Consider the following 22,694-nt stretch of genomic DNA (forward strand, 5'->3'; position numbering starts at 1 on the left):
GGGGTGGAGGTAGCCAGCTAGTGGTGGCATAAAAATAACATTTTGTAAGCTCCTAAACATCATGGGGCTGCGGTAGTATGGACCAAAACAAAAACCCAGTAGGTAGAATAAGAAGCTAGGTAATAACATAATAGGTAAATAAAAGGTGTTTAAAAGTGCTATATTACTACAATATTGTAGCATTTGTACTAAAAATTCCCATTTGCACTAAGATTAACAAAGTACAAATGCATTCCATTACATGTATATTTATTTTTAGGTCAAATATATTATTTAAAAAAATATATAATACATTAAAAATAATACATCTATCGTATTCAATTTTTTTTTTTTTTAATAGAAAACTGAAAGATGTAAGCAATTGAAAAGATACAACAGAAACCATGGCCTTCAACCAGCTTTCAGAAAGTTTTATGGAGATTCCATATGGATCCCTTATGATACCCTCAGAACCATTTGCTAGGACCAACAACACAACAGTCTACAAGGGTAAATATAAGAAAATTGATGTCGCAGTAAAAAATAGCCGAACCTTCAGTAAAAAGGAGTTAACTCACCATGCATGCTTAAGCCATCCCAACATTGTACAGCTTGTTGGTGCAGTGACGCGAGATCACAGGAACATGATTGTCATGGAATTTGCAAAAGAAGGAAGTCTGTCGGATCGCCTAAGGAGTGGAGAACCAATACCTGTTAATCTTGCCTATTCCTGGTCAAATGATGCAGTTGCTGCAATTCAGTACCTTCATGAGAACTCCATCATACATCAAGACATTAAACCAGCGAACTTCCTCGTCTTTCCCACCGGACTAAAAGCTTGTGACTTTGGGTTTGCAAGAGCTCTTGAGGATGGAACAACAATTACTTCACAAGTTGGCGGTACAATGCGGTACATGCCACCAGAACGGTTTCAGAAATCACCACTTGTGAGCACAAAGTGCGACATTTACTCTCTAATGATTGTAATTGTGGAAATCATGACAGGTAAACGTCATTTTGATGGCATAAGTGACTATGAGCTGACACGAAGGAAATTAGTTCCATCCCCTCCAACCTCAATACCTGATGACTGGCCAGATGAATTAAAAACCCTTTGCTATCTTTGCTGGCAGAACGACCACCGTGATCGTCCACATATCAATCAAGTAAGAGAAATTATGCTTAGTATTACGAAAGAGCAACAGAGTTTCCACGTTAAGAAGATGGCAGACATCAAGAGTACGCAGATGGCAACAGGTTATAACCACAAACTTGTAACAATATTGACGCAGCCTAGTGAAAACTTTCAACTGGTTGTTAAAGGAACCTCATATACTAAGTTTCACAGACGTTGTAAACGTCTTCCGATAAAGTGCTTGGGAACCGGTTTCCTTGCCCAGAAACATTTAATATCTAATTCTAGTCTTGGCAAGGCGCAGCTAATCTGCCAATATTCAGGAGGGCTTCTCATTGCAAAACGTAAAAAGAATGGCAATACCAAGATAACAAGGTTGAACAATGATGGCACGGAACTTAAAAAGTTCTATCTGACATATAAAGATACTAGCAGGACGCAGCAGTATGTTTCGTCTATTGCAACAGATTCCATGGGTAACATATACGCCATGTGTCGGCAGATGACTTCTAGCTTATCAGCATCTATGATTCAAACGCAACGTGCCAGATTTCAGTTTGGAGAACAGATGGGAGAGTTATTAAGAGAAGAAGACAATGGCTGGTTCTGTCTTAAGTATAATTCAGAAGGTATGTTGGTAAAGAAAATATTCACCTCTCATGGATTTAGAGAACAGCATGCAAGACCAATGCTTAAAATACACAAGGACATTATATACGTGAATTCGTGGGTACACACAGGCGTTGTTGAAAAGTTTAAAATTTATGGACAGTATGTTGAAACACTCGCGCTCGGAGGCATAAAAGATATTACAATTGATCCTTCAGGAATAATTGTCGGCCTCTCGAATAAGACGGTGGTGCTGTTTGATGAGCATGGAAAACTCCTTGAAGAATTTGAGCACAAGATTGCAGACACTCCAGTTGTGCATCAACATGTCGCCATTAACCAGAGGCATGTTCTAGTTGCAAATAAAAGTAAGACTCAAGTTTTCAAAGTGCTATAAAATCTCACTCTGATCACTACTTCACCCATAGCAAAAAGCGTCCTGAAGATCAGTCTAACGATTTGCAAAAATGAATTTGAAAATGTACCAAAGATGAAATTATGAATATCCACATCATAATTTCAACATAATGAAGGTACTTCAAATTACCAAATTGATTGACTGTCCAACATTAAAATTTTGTTAGTATAAAATGTAAGAATTTAAAAACAGAAGATATAACATTTGTGTAAATAAAGATACTTTCGTAACTCTAGTATAATTGTTAGGTAGGTGTTTCTTTATGTCTTATGATACATCCTGGTCTTTGCACATCCACAGGATTGGAAGACAACTACAGGTACTTACCAGGCTAAATCTCTGTAAAATATCTACTACGAACATTTTGCTGCCTAGAGCCCAAAAACCCAAAATCTTTAAAATCTAAAGTCAGCTCTAACATATTTTTTTTTTGTGCAAAAATGTCTTCTTTTTTTTTTTTTTTTAAACTTTTCCAGTAGCAGTATATATTAACATTTGAAATACCGTCCAGTATTGGTGTCTGGTACTTAGAACATACTGTGCTCTTCTAAATACGATATTTAGGCACAAACTTGATGAAGCCAAACCAGTCACTTGTTGGTTAAAATAAACTTTTGGTTGGTACCACCTTCACTCTACTGTATACTATATATGTGACAGGTGGAAAATGATTTAAAACAGAATTGTCATTATGAAGTTAAGGGAGTATCAATTAATGATATATTTTTAGAGAACATTAGAAATATCAGCCTTCAAGGTTTATCAAAGTACTTCAGCTGCAGTGACTAATGTAATAGACCTTCATGCTCAAGTAATTTTAAAGAATTAAAATAGATTCTGGAAATTTTGAGCTTTAAAATTAACTGACTTGTAACTTCCAAGAACTAATTTCAACAAGTGAATGGTTTGCCACATTTGTATATTGAATAAACTATAAACTTTCAATCAAACAAGAGAAAATATGTCCATTGATAGTTTTATAGTAGCATAAAGTATTCTATTTCAATACACTTTGTATTTAAACAAAGATTTGTACTAGCACTGAATTTTCATTTTGTAGTAAGTCAAAACATAATGAGTAAACCTGAATTGTTGATAAGGGAATCTGGTCCTTTAAAAATAAGCAGTTTAATGTCCTAATTGAGTATTTAATGGCGTTTTTCAGATTTCACGTAATGGTACATTCTTAAAGTATTTCAATTGGGGAGAGTGTTCGGAAGAAGGAAGCGTGTTTAGTTTTGGTTAATATGTGATTGCTAGCAGCTAGAATCTGCATTTAAATATTAACCTGATTTGATAAGTTGGCAAATACAGTGATTTTATGACATTTAAACTTCAAACGCACACTGTTCTACTCTAGTACTTTGAAGATTTTATTTTCTGACGTACATTGGTATTGTGTTGAATTCTGGTAACGCCACAAAATCACTATTGCATCACATCACAATTAAAAACTAGGCAACTATTCGTTTAAGAACCTCTTGGAACCTGGAAATCCAGGATTCACTTGATTAAATACAAAGATGTCATTGCCGATGCTTGAACTTATAGATATCATTGATTGACTGACGAAATGACTGAATTCAATTTTGACACAAAGAAACATTATATAGCATCACACCACATCTGGTAACTAAGCAAAAATCATTTTATGGTTCCTGGAACTTTAGAATTTACGTAAATAAATACAAAGACGCCCAGACTTTGACATTTCAAACTTAACTTATATTAATATTACCTTTAAACCATTTTATATTAAATACAAGATTTAAACGGTTTTATTCTATAGCTTATTAACTAATGCTATAATTAAGTCAATCATCATTTTACATCCAAAATTATATTGCTATCCCAAATCGTGCAACAACTTTGTATATAATGTAATGTTATTTATATAATATTGATATGACAAGCAACTTTGAGGACAAACAAATGCTACATGAAACCTTCGATTAACATTATAATGACATTGCAAAATGTAATGCAATGAAGAATATCATGTCTGTCTCTTATACACATCTCTACAATATTGTAGCATTTGTACTAAAAATTCCCATTTGCACAAAGATTAACAAAGTACAAATGCATTCCATTACATGTATATTTATTTTTAGGTCAAATATATTATTTAAAAAAATTAAAAATAATACATCTATCGTATTCAATTTTTTTTTTTTTTTTTTTTTTTAATAGAAAACTGAAAGATGTAAGCAATTGAAAAGATACAACAGAAACCATGGCCTTCAACCAGCTTTCAGAAAGTTTTATGGAGATTCCATATGGATCCCTTATGATACCCTCGGAACCATTTGCTAGGACCAACAACACAACAGTCTACAAGGGTAAATATAAGAAAATTGATGTCGCAGTAAAAAATAGCCGAACCTTCAGTAAAAAGGAGTTAACTCACCATGCATGCTTAAGCCATCCCAACATTGTACAGCTTGTTGGTGCAGTGACGCGAGATCACAGGAACATGATTGTCATGGAATTTGCAAAAGAAGGAAGTCTGTCGGATCGCCTAAGGAGTGGAGAACCAATACCTGTTAATCTTGCCTATTCCTGGTCAAATGATGCAGTTGCTGCAATTCAGTACCTTCATGAGAACTCCATCATACATCAAGACATTAAACCAGCGAACTTCCTCGTCTTTCCCACCGGACTAAAAGCTTGTGACTTTGGGTTTGCAAGAGCTCTTGAGGATGGAACAACAATTACTTCACAAGTTGGCGGTACGATGCGGTACATGCCACCAGAACGGTTTCAGAAATCACCACTTGTGAGCACAAAGTGCGACATTTACTCTCTAATGATTGTAATTGTGGAAATCATGACAGGTAAACGTCATTTTGATGGCCACTCTACTGTATACTATATATGTAACAGGTGGAAGATGATTCAAAACAGAATTGTCATTATGAAGTTAAGGGAGTATCAATTAATGATATGTTTTTAGAGAACATTAGAAATATCAGCCTTCAAGGTTTATCAAAGTACTTCAGCTGCAGTGACTAATGTAATAGACCTTCATGCTCAAGTAATTTTAAAGAATTAAAATAGATTCTGGAAATTTTGAGCTTTAAAATTAACTGACCTGTAACTCCCAAGAACTGATTCCAACAAGTGAATGGTTTGCCACATTTGTATATTGAATAAACTATAAACTTTCAATCAAACAAGAGAAAATATTTCCATTGATAGTTTTATAGTAGCATAAAGTATTCTATTTCAATACACTTTGTATTTAAACAAAGATTTGTACTAGCACTGAATTTTCATTTTGTAGTAAGCCAAAACATAATGAGTAAACCTGAATTGTTGATAAGGGTATTTGGTCCTTTAAAAATAAGCAGTTTAATGTCCTAATTGAGTATTTAATGGGCTTTTTCAGATTCCACATAATGGTACATTCTTAAAGTATTTCAATTGGGGAGAGTGTTCGGAAGAAGGAAGCGTGTTTGGTTTTGGTTAATATGTGATTGCTAGCAGCTAGAATCTGCATTTAAATATTAACCTGATTTAAATGATAAGTTGGCAAATACAGTGATTTTATGACATTTAAACTTCAAACGCACACTGTTCTACTCTAGTACTTTGAAAATTTTGTTTTCTGACGCACATTGGTATTGTGTTGAATTCTGATAACGCCACAAAATCACTATAGTATCACGCCACAATTAGAAACTAGGCAACTATTCAAATCGTGCAACAACTTTGTATATAATGTAATGTTATTTATATAATATTGATATGACAAGCAACTTTGAGGACAAACAAATGTTACATGAAACCTTCGATTAACATTATAATGACATTGCAAAATGTAATGCAATGAAGAATATCATGTAGTACATACTACAAGTTATTCAATGAACCCAGATAATAGGGTGGAGGAAAACCACTAATTTATTTTACTTAGAGTAAGAAAGATTTTAAAGACAATATTTTAAGTTACTGGCATGCAAAGATCAATTATAAACACAAGGTAGTGTTCTCCGCGATTTACGCATGCAAATACTGTAATAACGCATGAACGGCGCCCTCTTGCAAAATTGAAAACTTTTGAAACTTGACCGTTCTGACCATAGCATACGCCGCACGACTTTACGTTTACGCGTAACAATTAGAAGCGTCTGATTTATAATGCGCCCTCTCTTCAGAACATAAGGAACAAACTAACATACTTGGTAACGAACTTTGGCGTAACGCGAACACCCTATCTCAGATCCATGGCAACGACTATGACGCCCTCTCTCAAAAATGGTTACTTTTCTGTGCCAAATTGACGCTTCTATTAAACGCCATCTTGTGTTTATAAGATCTTTGCTGGCATGCAACTAATGAAGATTCCTAAAAACAGGAAGCTGATTGTGAGCAGGTTCACATGAAAAGACTAAACTGAGCAACAGTACTGAGGGTTACTATTATGAATATGAAGTACGTACTAAAATAGGTTTTTAATGAACCCATACAAATAGAATGGGAGAAAAATCACTCATACAGTAAGACTGACATCACAAACAAATCTAATGAAGCTTCATTATGACGGAAGTTGAGTGTGAGCTGGGCTTGCATGTAAAGATATATTTAAGCAGCCGAGTTTTATAAATCAAATGAATCTCCTACTAAAAGTGGAGTGGATTGATATTTATATGTTCTATGTTATATTATACACAGTGCATTACCTTCATTGAGGTAATATATACGAATAAAATTCAATATAAATTGCTGATGTTGTATATAGGTTTCTTTATGTTCAGTCTCATCATTTTTATATAACTTTAATTTAGAAAATGCAGCTACAATTCTTATTTATATAATGTTGTATATTTATTTTAATTAGTGTTTTGAATTTCTAAGGGATTTTCCCCACGTTTTACCATTCTTCAAAGCTAACAACTTCTTCTTTTCTATTAACTTTTACATCTTGTACAACTGTATGACGCACATTGATATTGTGTTCAATTTTGACACAAAGAAACATTATATAGCATCTCACACCACATCTGGTAACTAAGCAAAAATAATTTTATGGTGATTGGAACTTCAGGATTTACGTAAATAAATACAAAGACGCCCGGACTTTGACATTTCAAACTTAACTTATATTAATATTACCTTTACACCATCTTATATTAAATATAAGATTTAAACAGTTTTATTCTATAGCTTATTAACTAACGCTATAATTAAGTCAATCATCATTTTACATCCAAAATTATATTGCTATCCCAAATCATGCACCAACTTTCCATTAGTTCACATGTTTTTTTTTCTGCTTGTTAGCAGAAATTCCACCAAACCAGCTTTGCTTATAACACCATCCAGACAATAAACAACCGTTCATTTTTATAAGCAATTAAAATTGGAACAAAATTGTTAATGCAATTTTAGAAGTTTGCTAATCTGGTTAGGCTGCCCACTAGTTATTTACCTACACAAGGTTGTTGGTTATTGCTCTCTACTATGTATAATGTAGCTGATAATCTTTCTTAAGCTGTTCTGTTCTTGATTCAGAAGGTAAAATATTTTAGATTTTGGGACATCGTAATTTATGATGTTTTTAGTATGATGCTTTCTAAAATTAAATATGGGCTAGCTAGGCCCTGGGGCCTGACTAAGCTTTATAAATTTTTACCTCATGCTAATTATAGCAGGTGCAAAAACCGGAACACACGGAGATTGTGAAGGCCGCCAGCTTAAAATTACACCCCTCCTACGGTACCTTTGAAGTATTATGTGAGATTTAAGTGCTTTGTATCTAATAACAAAAGCACTATAGAAAAGCCTGCAGCATAAGACCTTTACAAAGTCCCAAGAGAAATATCAATCATGTTATTTTGAATACATAGAATAATGAAAAAGAAATGTAAGGTTTTTTTAAGAATAAAATCAAAATACAGGATATAAATACAAAACTTCCTTTTCTACACTACATCGTATTAGGCGAGAGGCACTAACTGGCCAAAAATAAAATTTTATTTTTATTTGAATGCATCAATATTGGCAAGCAGCTTGTTCGTAAAAAAAAAGGTATAAAGAAGTTTCGCCTTATGATAAAGAGGTGAATATTTTTGACAGAAGAGGGCAACATATCATTAGAATAATATGTGAATAGTACTAGTTTTTGCAATTAGATTTTTTTTTGCAAATGTCAAAAAAATGGGGTGCTGCACTGTGTTAGGAGCTAATCACAGCGTGATAAATTCAGAAGATTTCCATTTTCAGGTGCAAGATCTTGTTTATAAGATATGGAAACCGGGAAGCCGCAATTTAATCAACATCAAAAATCAACTTACGTTGTCTCTTGAGCAGGAGTGACAACACTAACTTCTTGAACAGGAGTGACAACAGGTGAGTTGTAGGCCCTGCCTGGCAACTGAGATGGACTGAAAAGAAAACAACACAAATAAAAATGAAATCTGAAACAGGTAAAACCTACAAAAGATAAGATACGATTAAGATAAACTTTATTATCAAGACCACAAAACAAGAAAGTATAATACATACTCCAAGTATTGAAATACACGCCATCGTGTTGGGATTCAATATTTCGACATTAATTATGTCATCATCAGGAATGAAAAAATTTATCCATATTAGCAAGCTTATATGCACTAGTACCAAAAGTGTTTAACCTATCAAAACATTACCTCTAGTAGGTGACATAGCAGTGATTTAAACAAAAGATCAAAGCATTCTTACTCTAATGATCAAAGATACCTACAAAAACAAAGAAAGCTCTTTTGAAGCTCTGAGCCCATTGTTAAGCAAAGGGTTTAGTCTACGTATAGCGAACGCTTCTTTAAACAATAGGATAGACCAGTTTCGGGAGCTGTCAATAATGTTAGTACTAGAAAATATTAAACCTAATTTATTACTTAAATACCTCTTTAATTAAGTGTTTCTTTACCTTATTTAAACATCTACGTAAAATGAACTCACCTGGTTTTCCTAGATAAGGCAATCTAACCCAAATCTTAGTCAAGCTATCATCAGTAGGCCTATGTATACATTTAGGTTCATTTAATTTCTGAAGTACATTATTAACAACTTTTAAAGGGTACCCATTCCAAGACATAAACTTCCTGATGTTACTAAGCCTCACATTATCAGGTATTTGCTTTGAGACTTTCCAGAACTAATACTTTGTTTGGTACCACAAAACAAGGTGTACATGAAATTTGGTTTCCTTGATGCTTAAACTAAAACACAAAAGTAATACGGTATAAAAAAAAAAATTAAGGGAATAGTTTACTTAAAATATAAATTACATGTAAGACTAACATATAATATACAGAACAATATAAATTATACTATCTCTGAAGAGTTGAGTTGAAAACATGAGTTGTGTTATGAATGAGGGAGTTCCTGCACTGTGTTGTCTTGCATGTCAAAGTACGGAGTCTACCAGATTTGTATACAACAAGATGATCATTGTTTAATGAATGTGAAATATCTTCCACAATTTTCTGAACTTGGCTAATGACATCACATTTATGCATCTCTCGTCAATAATAACATTAACATTCTTTCCTATTATTCACCTGCAGTTTTCATTATTTAAAACGCGTCTCCAATCTGCTAAGTGAGATAGACATAGATTATCATGTATTTGCTTTGAGACTTTAAGAATTCTTGATCCGATTTTGATAAATGAGGCATGTTGTAACAAAATGGCTAAGTTCAATGGCAAAAATTGAAATTGGTATTTTCAGATACCTGAGTATGTGATATTTAAAATGAGAGGTCTTTCATTGAAATTGGACATTTCAAGCCTAAGTTATTGGAAAGTGAACGTACAGTACTCTTAGAATCAAGACAAACATGATTTTGAGTAATTGCCTTTCAAAGTTATTTGTGCGTACATTGTTTAATAGAATGAACTATCAAAATAACATTAAATAAATTTCTTGACTACTTCCAGAACTAATACTTTGTTTGGTACACTAAAATGTTGATCTATAGTGAAAAACAAATTTGGATATTTAGGCAAATTTTTTGAGCTCCCATATTTTATAGCTCATATACTCAATACTGGCCTTTGCGACAACTTAACCATTTCGCTACGACATGCCTCGAATCACTGTCCAAATTACAACAGGAAGTATGACACATATATTTTTTGATATAGTACGATTAAACATACATTATCTGTTTGAATCTTACATTACCTCTATTATCTGACAGACAAAAAAAAGTATTTATGTCTGGCTTTAGCCCAACTTTTAAACTATAAGTTACAAACACCTTCTACAGCATTCCAAAATTTTATCGCAATGCATCTATTAAACAACTAGAGTGCGGACTAGGCGACAAAGCAATGCAGAGTTGTATACAGTATACAAGATGGCCATCATAGGAAAGCGCCACCATCAGGCTTAGTATACATATTATAACCATAATTAAGCCCTCTGAATAACTATTATTTCATAAAATAATTATTATTAATAATTATGATTATTTCATAAATCATATTATTAATATTAATGAATTATTACACTATCGTAGCCAAAAACAGGTCAAGTTGAGTCACTAATTTTAATAAATACCTCCTTCTTTCTTTTGTATTGTCTTGCTTCCATAGAAAATATGATATTGAACCAAATCTTCTTCCTGTTGTTAATAACCGTCATCTGTCTGATTTTAGATTTAAGATCCAATTTGCTAGAACCAATTGTTATAAATTTACTGTTTTTAATTATTTTCCTTATTATGGAATGACCTACCTCCAAATATTAGGGAATGTGCAATTAATTCCACAAAATTTAAATATGTACTTAAGCAATTTTTTTTTTTTTTTTTAAATTAAATCATATTAAATTAATTAAATTATATTTTTACCTTAATGAAATTGTAATTTTCTTTTTAATATTTTTATTAATTTTTTATATTGTACATATATGAATTGTGAATTTTTCAGATTTTAATGTTTGTCTTTTTAATGTTTTGGAGAGCCTTTAGATAGTGATTAAGTTCGCTTTTAGGTAATCCTCAGGCTTTTTTTTTTGTCATTTGTTTCTCTTATCTATTGTACTCTATTGTCTTGCCTGGGAATAAATAAAATAAAAAATAAATGAATAAATAAAGTACTGAGGAATGAAAATCAAAATCGTCTAATTTACACTGCAACGCTTGAGTTTCAACATATCTGTATTCAAAACTTAAAAGTGAAGTTGAGGGCGCCATCGAAAGGTTGCTGTAGCACATTATAATTGGTTGAATCAAAGGTAGCCATCTTGTATGGTACACTGGAGCTCTAGTAATATTATTATAACTCTATGGTGTAATGTTTGAAATTGGGAGACTATTGACTACTCCAAAAATAGCAGATTCTAAACCTCATCTCACCTTGATTCACTCATTGACGTGTCACCACCCGGAGATGTCGAATCCTTTGGAAACAGCGGTAACGGTGAAACCAAATCATCTTCTGCTTTCCTGAAGCTAAGCCCACTATAGGACCCCTGTGAAGCAATTTGGCAATAAGTCAGCAAATGCACTGCTGTATCTTTACCATAGTCACTGTCGCACTCACTTTAGTCATTTTATATATCACTGCCATCATAATCTTATTGTTATAGCCATCCTTGCATCACCAGCCTCAATCATCGTTATCACCATCAACATCATCATCACCATGGTACCATCTTCATCATCATCACAAATTAATAATTCATTTATTTATCAACATCATTAACTTCTTCATCTGATCCTTTTCATCATCCACATCATTTTCCTTATCATCCTCATCATTCACATACACCTCACCATCCTAATCATCCTCCTTATCAACCTATTCATCCTCCTTATAAGCATCCTAATGGTTCTCCTTATCTGCATCCTAATCATCCTCCTCATCTTCATCTTCTCATCATTAGGATGTTACATGATGGACCATACGTTGATAGCCACACCAGAGGTATTTTGTACATTAGCAGACAAGATAAGAGATTAAAAAATTGATTACAATCCTGTTAACCAAACAGGGATGTAGTTATGGTGGGCGTGGCTACCCAGCCTTGAAGTTTTCCACCCAGTCTAAAGCTAATTTCATGGTCCTCCACCCACATTTACTAACCAACTTTTGCATCCTTAAAATCCACTCTTATTATTTGAGTTTGCCAATGTTATCCCCACCAACCCTTAAAATGTCTATAACCACCTTTAGTTATTTACAGCTATAACCCTGAACAAAATATATACAATGAGGCTTTCACTTACTCCAGGGGACTTCTTTTTTATGACTAGCTTTTTGACACTTCGTCTAGGCATAAATGAATCTGACCTAATGACTGCATCTTCTTCTTCTAAGCCCTCAAATAACTGTGACTTCATACTTATACTTCGCGCTTGAAGGGCCTTCGGCCGGATCTTGGGGCTAGGCCGGGTGGAAACCTGCCAAAGTGAACAATAACATGCTTAATACAACACTAGGTTTGGCAAAAAATTAGTGCTAGAAATCCTAGGCTTGGCAGTTGTATGCTTGGCAATGATTGGTGTGTTGTTTACACATGCTGTAATTGTATTAGCTAACCGAGTAACTACAAAATGGATTCCGTAAAAGACGAACCAGACAGGTTCAATATCACAAATTAAAAAATCTATCTAGATCATTAACATAATAATCATTAGTTTAATATTCTTATTATTATTATTATTATTATCATTATTATTATTATTATTTAAATAAATAATAAATAATAATAATAATAATTATTATTATTATTTTTATTATTATTTATTATTAATATTATTATTTCATTATTTTTTTATTTTATTTTTATTAAATGCAAATCTCATTACCTTATATGGTGATGATATAAGTGCTTTCTGGGCTGCCGCACTAGTTGGTTTTAGTACCGCTTCACGTTGTCCCGTGGTCTGTAGCGTGTTCTTGAACAACGGGTTATCACCGTATGGCGACGTGATAAGAGTCAACAACTGGGCTTGTTGTTGGGCCGTCGGATTTGTATTCCCACTGAAAATAACAACAATAACAATAACAATGATGATGACAAAATAATAATAATAATTATTCAAATAATTTCATCTAGTTTTTAAAATTGTCTTATATTATATTGTAATCATTCATTGCTATGGGTATAATATTCATAGGCTCAAAATATCCAATAATAATTTCATTTCATTTTATTTCGGCATTATATTAAAATATACAGAAGTACAAAAATATATCAAAATACAAAAATACAATAGCAAAAAATGTCATAAAAAAATAATAAAAACCACAAATTAAAAAAACAAACAAAAAGTTATAAAAACATTCTTTTATCAATATAATTTGAGTTACCTTGAACATCATGTACCACTTATAAAAATTGATATTAACACAAAAAAACATATATTAATGCCAGGATAACCTGTGAAAGTTCAGAAGAACTTGTTTCCAATGGGGTCCTAAAATATCACATAGAAACAAAAATGGAGACAGACAAAAGAAGCAGTATATGATGTACAAGATAAAACAATACAAAATGAAGACCGACCTATACAGCATTACCCAAGCTACAGCATAAACAGGTTAGTTATAGGCTATGTGCAATATTACAGAATCTTTTATGAAGGCGATACTTTAATTTAAATATAAATACATTGAGTAATGTTGATTGTTTTATGTATGATGGTAATGAGTTCCATTGTTTGATTGCTGTATAGTAAAATAAATAAATAAATAAATGTTGTATTGTTGGGATGTTTAACATGTGAGATACGAAAGTTTAACGAGCTAACGCTAGTAAAATGATTATGTAAACTATTGAGTCGTGTGAAATGATTTTGTAAGTATTGTGGGCTAAGTTGATGAAAGATTCTGTAAACATGACAAAATTTAAAGAATTCAAATCTACCAGAAATGCTCAGTAAATTGAGACCAGAGAGTTGATAATAATAATAACCAATAAAATATAAGTGAATAAAGTCAAGCGAATCTGATAAATATTACCAACGTCAGAAAATTATAATTAAAGAAATAAAAGATTGTACTGTAAATGTTTTAAAAACTGTTTATTTAATTCAGAAATCACTATGTATGAACCTTCATAATTATTTAATTCAAATTCAAAATTAATTTCAGAAAAAATATAACAAAATCATGATGCTGCCTTCCAAGGATTGCCAAAAAAACTATCAAGTGGCTCTTCTGACAGCATCATTACAAATTAAATAGCATGCAATTATTTGTATAACATTTTTAAATAAGAAAAATAATAATAATAATAATTAAATTAAAATTAAAAAAAAAAAATTTTTTTTTTAAATTATATCTACATACATGTATTTGTTTTAACTTGGCACACAAAATTACAATTAAAATATTTTATATAAAAAATTACTTACAATATAAAAAAAAATTAACATTTAATCATTTAAAATTCTGAGCGGAGCATTGAGAAAATGATTATTCAATTATGAGTAAAAAAAAATTATATAGTATAGCAGAGTATAGCTATTAGTTTACTAAATAAAGAAATATATATATTTTAATTTTAGAATATTACAATATTCAATAGCATTTAATTAAACTCCAATTATTGCAATAATGAAGAGCATTGAGAAAATAATTATTTAATTTTGAGTAAAAAGAAATTGCATAATTCAGCTATTAGTTTAATAAATAAAGAAATATATATATTTTAATACAATGCAAATTTTAGAATATAATATTCAATAGCATTCAATTAAACTTGTTAACTCTATTTATTGCGATAATGAAGAATTAACTACTACCACCACCGGTAACATTTCGCTACCGCTACCACTACCGACAACATCATTGTCACCACCACCTCCCTTAATATCATCACATACACAAAAACAATATCATTTTTAATGAAGCTTTGTTCCTTTGGTGATACCAATATAGTGATTAGAGGACAGATGCCAGTGGACAAGCTAACAAGAAATGCCAAATGGAAAGAAGCTAAAAAAAAAAAACTCTATTAAGCAAGGAATAATAATTTGAATAACTGTTTAAATCCTAAATTTAGCACTAGTCTGTTCTCATTTTATCCACACTTTAAAGATAAACTGCCATGCAAATTTATTAAATTTGAAATTTCGAAAGAAGACAGAAAAATTGCTGATTTTGTATATTTCAATACAAAATTGTTACTTAAATAAGAAAGTATAATACATACTTGGAGTGTGTATTATACTTTTGTTACACTAAATTTGTTATACTAAATTGTTACTTCAAACTGAAAATTACTAACAATTTTCCTCATCTACCATCAGATATTTAAGTAAAAACATTCTACACACACTCTTTGCATATTATCCTTTAATTTCAACAAGCAAATAGAAAAAATAGAAAGATTCTATAAACCGAAAGGTCCACCGATTAATCTTGGATAAGGTAGTATAATACATACTCCAAGTATCAAAATGCACGCCGTTTCGATACTTGGAGTATGTATCATACTATCTTATTTGTGATTCTGTTACATAAGCAATTTGACATTTTACTTTTTGGGAAAACCTAATCTCTATTGCAGTTCATTGTAACAGAGCACATTTTCAAAATACATACCATATTTTTATATTTACTCGAGGCATGTGATTATTTCAAATGGTGCTCTAGAGTACGGGCATTTACTCAAATAAATACAGCATTACTTTTACCTCAATAATAATAACTGCTGTTCTGTGCTTTCTACAATCACCCTGAAACATTGGATACAGATTAACATTTGACAAATAATTAAAAATCCTGATGAAAACCATTCATTTATTTAAAGGAAAGCTTACCATTTTTAAAACAATTATAAAACTGTTTTAGTATACTCAGTTTAGTTCATATCTGAAATAATGAATAACTTGTGGTATATATAGATATAAGCTGACGTTACAAGTTCATCGGTCCATCCAATTTAGCGGCAGGCAAATGAAATGCATAGGATTAGTAACATTGTTAAATGAGTTACTCGTATTATTACCATTCTTATATCAAGTCTATACTGCTTTGTTTAAAAGAGATCTGAGGACACATCTGTTGTCTGGTGCTTTTGCAGTTTCTTAGTTGTTTTTTTTTTTGCCTTGCTTGCTTAGTTAATTTCTTTAGTTAGATTATTTGAGTACCTGTGAGTTATGACTAGGCCAGCCCTGTGCTTAAGTGCCTGTAAACAGTGATGTGTGTGGCGTTTCGTATTTAATAGCTTTAAGGTTCAAAGTAATTTTTTGTTTCGTCCTTCCATAGCACCTTGAGCACAACTGCAGGGGATATGTGCGCTTTATAAATCTTACTATTATTGTATTACTTCAGTAGTATTGAATGTCTTTGTAGATGAATAAATAATCAAAGGTCTAAATGACAAGGGCATGATTATGTCACCTCCAGAAGGATGGAAGTGGCTGTCTGGGTCCTCCCTTGAATCCACCACTGCGACTGCCTAGTTGGGACTTTGAGAAAAGCAGGAAGCTAGCTCAGATTTCTGACCTCACTATCAGAATGACCCCACTACAATGAAACTTCTATGGATTACCTTTAGCTTGCCATACCAATGAAAACCAACCAATTAAACAGGCTGAACAAAATTACAGATTGTTTTACATAGAACACTAATGGTGATTGGACAAGGATATTAAAAACAACATCGCGAGCAAGCAACCTGAAAGACAGAAAATTAAAACAGGTGGTCACTGTTGTTTTTCCTTACCTTCCAGTCTGTAAACCTCCCCCACCAAGGTTGAGCCCACCTCCTGTGCCTAGGCCTCCAGCATTAAAGCCAGCTAAAAAAAAAAAAGAGGATTTCAAAAATAAGTTTTTGTGTCTATTACCCTTTTGGGGGCAGAGACACTACGTTATCGTCTGGAAGTTAACCCTGTAAGAGTAAATAAATCCGGTGAAGGTCCATGATGGGTACTACATCCACGAGATAGGGGCCGCCCTATTGGAAAACGAATGGAGTTCAGACCTCAACAAAATTTCAGTTCAAATCCCGAAACATGCGTCATAGAAATGCAGCAAGATTTTCATACAAATGCCTTGCATTGTCTTTTAAAGGACACCCTCGAGATTGTGGTAGTACAATAATAGTCAATAGACTCATGCTCATTTTCTTAATATTCTAAAGTAATACTTTTTAGTCACAAAGAAATAGAAATTTATTTTTCATTAAAAGAATAATTTTAATTGTCAACTTCTGTTCAAGATTTATCTTCACTGGTAACTGAGTATAACTAAATGATGACTATGTTATACTTACTTGAACCACTGTTAAACGTTGTACCAAGACCGGTCGGTTTATTTAAACCACTAAACAGTGAACTACCTGTATTGCCAGTACCAAAACCACCACCAAAACTTGTATTAGACTTTCCACCAAAGAGTCCTCCACCGGTTGAGGTATTGGTATTAAAACCGGTGCCTGAAAACAAGAATATAAATACCATGATATAAATAACTAATGTATGAATTATCAATACACTTTTATTAAATGATAAATGAGATAAGCATAAATACAATGGCAGTAAAATGCTGAACATTGAGAACATCTGACAATATTTGCTTCTATAAAGCGCCTCAAATGGCTGGCCTGCGCAAACAGGGGCATGGACCTCAAAATTAAAAAAAGTAAATCCTTACCAATGTTTGTATTACCAAGATTTAAACCGGTAGGCTTAGGAGCGCCAAACAAACTTGAACCAGGATTATTGGTTCCAAAACCAAATGGAGTGTTGGCAGACGTTGTGGCCGTGTTAAATCCACCAGATTTATTCGCACCGAAGAGTCCCGTCTAAATAAAAAAAGATTTACTGTTTTAATAATGACAATTAATTTAGCTTTATCATTTTTTGATCAGTTAAGAAGTCAGAGTCAAATTTTAATAAAAATAGTTCTATATTTAGTTATTAATTAATTTTTCATAAATCTAAGAAATTTGATAATTACAATTAAGATCAAATAAAATAATACACCTCAATTTACAACCATTAATAATTATAAACATAAGAGGTCATTTAGGTTAACTCTTGTATATTCCAATCACTATTATTGTTTTATGATTGCAATAAAGATTTATTTGATTTAAGAGGAACATAAACAAGGACTCGGAGGTTCATTCAAAGATAACGTATAAGGTCAAGGTCAGGTCAATCTTTATTAATTCTCAGACAAGACTATTAAATTTGTATGCCCATATATATACTCACAATGTGCCTATATATGGTAATGATATGATGTCATAATTTGACCAAATTTAGGCATGTCATATTTTGGTCAGTTTCAGTGGGAACACAAACTTGTTTTCTACAAACAGCAGAATTACTAAAGTAATACTCAAACTGAAAATAAGGTCACAGTTTGTATAAACATTAAAAATATAGCAAAGAAATGTATTTATACATCATACAAAACTACGCCCACACTGCTTTAAGTGTATTTTATCACACACAATTTTACATCATTAAATCGAAGAATGTGTTTATAAAAACATGTACACTACTTATGATCGATGCAAGCTATAGATAAAAATATTTATGTGACCAGGAATAATATTTTGTTAATGTTAAATGTGTCCAAAACATTTAACAGCACAGGCCAAAAAAAAAAACACTTTGTTTGTTCTTAATCAGCACCAACTCTACACTCCCCAATGTGCTTGCTAATTTTATCTGCAATCGCCAAACTCACAGCCTCGACAAAATGTTGAATGTCATAGCATTGTGAAACAGAAGCACAAAATAACAAATCAATGTAAATATTTTAGATAACTGAACAGAAACATAAAAATATGTATTGTTCCATGAAAAATATAGAAAATTCTAAAAATTATTTATAAAATTAACTTGAACATAGAAATTACTGTATTTAAAAAATAAAGTTACCCAGAATTTTACAGCCGAAGGTGACAGAAACACTTTTTATCATTATCCAGTATAAAAATCAGGGTACACATTTTTTAATTTCAATTATAATTTCAATAATCAAGTTAATAAGTTGTATGTTACTGCAAAATGAGTAAGTTAATTTCCAAAAATATTTTTTATGATTTTTTGTGGCTTTCATATTCAAAGGAGACGCATCAACATTAAAATTGAAACATCAATCAGAATCAGATTTACTTCAAATATTTTTTATGGAGAATAGAGTTAGCGGAAGAAGGGGGTAGCTTGTGGCTAGACAACGAATTGCTATGAAACACTGACCGATTGCGGTTGTCCAAATCCTGTGTTTTGCGAGCCGAATGATCCTGTTCCAAAACCTGAGGTGTTACTTCCAAATAGACCAGGGTTGGAAGGTGGCTGCTGACTAAACAAACTCTATTGGAACAACAAGATTTTAGGTTAACTCAAACTTATATTAACAATGGTTTTTAATTAACAGAGAGCTTGGCAATCAGCCAATATTTTTGCAGGCAATAATGAATCCTTTAGGTCACTATTTTCCAATACTGCCAAAAACCTCAATAATTGCTCCTTTTTTTTTAACTTATCAAAATCATCATTTTGAAGTAATATCCCAAAAATTAATGTAATATCTTTATCTTTATTATGTTGAAACACATAGAACATTCTATACTAATTATTTTTTTTACGCAAATTCAAATATAATTTTAAAAAATAAGTATTGTAAATACTGCAAAAACTGGTACAACACTTTCCTTAAAAAAAAAAAAAACTTTCCTTCAAAAAAAAAAAAAAAAAAACGAGCAATGAGGCCAAATCTTTCAATTATTATTAAGAAAAAGTTATAGAAATCAGACCTACCTTTGCTGGTGTTGGTTGCCCGAAGGTATTCGCTGCACCGCCACCACCACCGAATGCTGTGGTTGCCCCAGTGCCCGTTCCGCCAAAAAACTGCTTATTCTGACCAAAGAGGGTACTTCCCTGTTGCTGCTGAGACGTCTGGGTCTGACCAAAAGTACCCAAGTTTTGACCAGTTCCAAAGGCTTGATTGAAATGAGAAGATAAAATCTCTATTTATAATTGATTCATACACAGCATCTCACTATAATATAACAAATGAAAAACACTGTTAGGGTGAGGTCCAAGTTTTGAGCAGCAATTAGACGAGTTAATCAGTGTCAAAAAAGCTAAAAGGAATAATACTATGTTTTCCCACAGCTTTTAAAATGTTCAAGATGACTTAAATCCATTTGTATAACATATAAAAAACGCTTTTTTGTCTGGAGCCTAGCTATAACTTACAAGTCCCAAATCCTCCAGGTTTTGGTGTAGTGCCAAAGCCTCCGAAGCCGGAGGATGATGTTGCAGGCTGGCCAAAGAGGCCTTTGTCTGTTGTTGTGGTACCAAGACCTCCGGAAGATGGGCCTTTCCTGTTAGCAGCATAATCTTCAACTCTTAATTCCTAAAAAACATTAGAGAAAAAAATGATTCATATTCCTTTCATTCATATTACTGCCAATAAAAGCATTTTCATTATTAAATGATATTATTGTTCCTGTTATTGATAATTTTGTTTAAATATCATAAGAGCACTTTGAGCTTGAGTAAGGATTTGAAGAACAACTACAAGTTTATTTAATGGAAAATAAATATAATTGTTACTTCTATTGTTGTACTGTGAATGTCATAAATCATTTTAGCCTATTAAATTACCGGTAGTTGTTAAAAAATTGCAAATAATATATATTCGTCCTCATCTCCTTATGACCATTACAGAAATAAAAGAACAAGTTCTCGTAATCTCAAAAGTTCCGATGATGGCAGTATAATAGAGGGAGTAAAGTATAAAAAATCTATTTAATAATCAATTAGCCGAGTGTTTTTTGAATACCTCATTGGAGGTAATAACAGTTTGTTTAAAATCTTGAATTAAAACAAAATGGACAAAGTTCAAACTAAATCAACACATGCTGTGGTATATAGTACCTCAAATGATTTATTTTCATACTCCTTCATGGCTGTTATAACTTGGTGTTTTGTTTGCTGGTTTTGCGTTACTCCATTTTTCACTGCAGTATCTGTGCTAATAGTAGCCTAACATGCAAAAAAATAAAAACACAGAAGGCATGCTCAATTATTTTCTATACGAATGAGTATTTTTGGTATTACACCAATGATAACCCACCAAGTCCCACCTTCTGGTGGGGCTATCGTAACTTGGGTTTCAGCCCTCCAGCTGAAACACAAGGTAATCAGCAGATTGAACTGAACCAGTGGAAAAAAAAAAAAAATCTGAATGCACCTTCACAGTTTAGTGCACACAGGTGGTAATCCCAACAGTTCAGTTGACTGAGCATAAGCTACTCAACTCTTAATTCATAACAGTTACGATATCTTAACAATATAGCGAGCAGCTAGCTCAGTCGGCTAAACTAGTGGTAGCCACTGTGTGTGCGCTGAACCGTGGAGATCTCTAGGTCCCTGGTTCAATTCCTATCGCTGTTCTTGTGTTTCAGATGGAGGGCTTAAATGCAAATTTCAAAAGAGTACTGTCTTTTGGACGAGACGTTTGAGCCGTTGGACCTGCGTGCAAAATGGCTTATGTGCCCGTTAAAGAATGCAGTACACTCTTCGAAAAAGAGTAGGGGATTGTCTCCCGGTGTGCTGCCCAATCACCACCAGAAGGACCCCACTGGAAATAAGTCTTCTTCAGACTTTCATGGGCTATCCTTGGTGTTTACACCAAATAAATCCATCCATCCCTCCATAAATAGTTTTTGTCTTTGAAGAAAAATGTTTAGAAACTATGAATATAAACTCATAATTAACAGCAAGTAAACACATAAATCATTTAATAGTAAATGATACATTTCACAGCTATATAAGATAATGCACCTGGATATCAGGCAGTGGCATAATTAGGGAAGAGAACATTGCCCCTCCACCCACATACCAAAAAAAATTCCTTCGCCAGTCGCTTCAACATTGAAAATGTTTCCACTTATGTCACCTTAATTTGCGAGCTCGCACCCTTCACTTAATCGAGTCCCACACATCAGCTCCCCCCCCCCCAACCATTTCAAGACTCCTAGATAGGCCACAGATATTCGGTAGTGATATGCCTGATCTGATTTGTTGTAAGTGATATGTACCTGACCGTATGAAACGTCACCAATACAACCGGATAACCATGTTATATATTCACGTACACATGTGATAAAAATTGGAATTCTCAGAACTTTGACTAACTCACACTGGGTCAAGTTGAATAAAAGAGTTACGAAATGTGCGAGGGAAATTTCGTTAAAACTTTTTGGCTGAATGGACTGACAGTGAACTCTCGCTAATATAGGTTGCTATTTCCCCCGAGAAAAACCCACAAAACAACAGTTCCTGTGCCGTTTCGTTGACCAATCAGGCTAGACATAAAACACATGTTTCTTAGTGTAACATCCATCACTACCCTATCTACTGTTGCACATGTTTTAACTTGCGAACAGTAATAAATTTCGACACTGTCCATAAGAGTAAATCTGCCCGGAACACACGAGGGTGTCAATCATACAAGGTTATTCGATCATTGTTTTATCATGTGTGTTATCATAGATACATATTTTCCTGATTGCTTTCCCGTGGGAAATGCCGTTGTTAATGCCAAGTCCTTTAGGAGTTTCTGGCCTTCCCCCA

At 32.8% G+C, this 22,694-nt stretch overlaps 2 protein-coding genes across 2 annotated transcripts in view; one reads left to right on the forward strand and one right to left on the reverse strand.

Annotated features, from left to right (window-relative positions):
- Positions 1 to 4,055, forward strand: part of LOC117102362 (calcium-dependent protein kinase 3-like) — a 4,724-nt gene extending 669 nt beyond the window's left edge. The window contains exon 2 of the mRNA XM_033242623.1: positions 341 to 4,055. Coding sequence (XP_033098514.1) covers positions 384 to 2,120 — 1,737 coding nt within the window. The 5' untranslated portion in view covers positions 341 to 383 and the 3' untranslated portion in view covers positions 2,121 to 4,055. The remainder of the gene's footprint in view (positions 1 to 340) is intronic.
- Positions 1 to 22,694, reverse strand: part of LOC117102349 (nuclear pore complex protein Nup98-Nup96-like) — a 56,947-nt gene that overhangs the window by 24,040 nt on the left and 10,213 nt on the right. The window contains exons 6-17 of the mRNA XM_033242611.1: positions 20,994 to 21,101; positions 20,310 to 20,469; positions 19,869 to 20,050; positions 19,308 to 19,421; positions 17,746 to 17,896; positions 17,366 to 17,527; positions 16,817 to 16,889; positions 15,783 to 15,824; positions 12,948 to 13,122; positions 12,366 to 12,539; positions 11,493 to 11,608; positions 8,441 to 8,530 (exon numbers count right to left, since the gene is read on the reverse strand). Of these exons, the coding sequence (XP_033098502.1) occupies positions 8,441 to 8,530; positions 11,493 to 11,608; positions 12,366 to 12,539; positions 12,948 to 13,122; positions 15,783 to 15,824; positions 16,817 to 16,889; positions 17,366 to 17,527; positions 17,746 to 17,896; positions 19,308 to 19,421; positions 19,869 to 20,050; positions 20,310 to 20,469; positions 20,994 to 21,101 (1,547 nt within the window). The remainder of the gene's footprint in view (positions 1 to 8,440; positions 8,531 to 11,492; positions 11,609 to 12,365; positions 12,540 to 12,947; positions 13,123 to 15,782; positions 15,825 to 16,816; positions 16,890 to 17,365; positions 17,528 to 17,745; positions 17,897 to 19,307; positions 19,422 to 19,868; positions 20,051 to 20,309; positions 20,470 to 20,993; positions 21,102 to 22,694) is intronic.

The sequence above is a fragment of the Anneissia japonica genome, unplaced genomic scaffold (assembly GCF_011630105.1).
Source record: "Anneissia japonica isolate Jap-2015-1 unplaced genomic scaffold, ASM1163010v1 scaffold2326_len296723_cov167, whole genome shotgun sequence".
Taxonomy (NCBI): Eukaryota; Metazoa; Echinodermata; class Crinoidea; order Comatulida; family Comatulidae; genus Anneissia; species Anneissia japonica.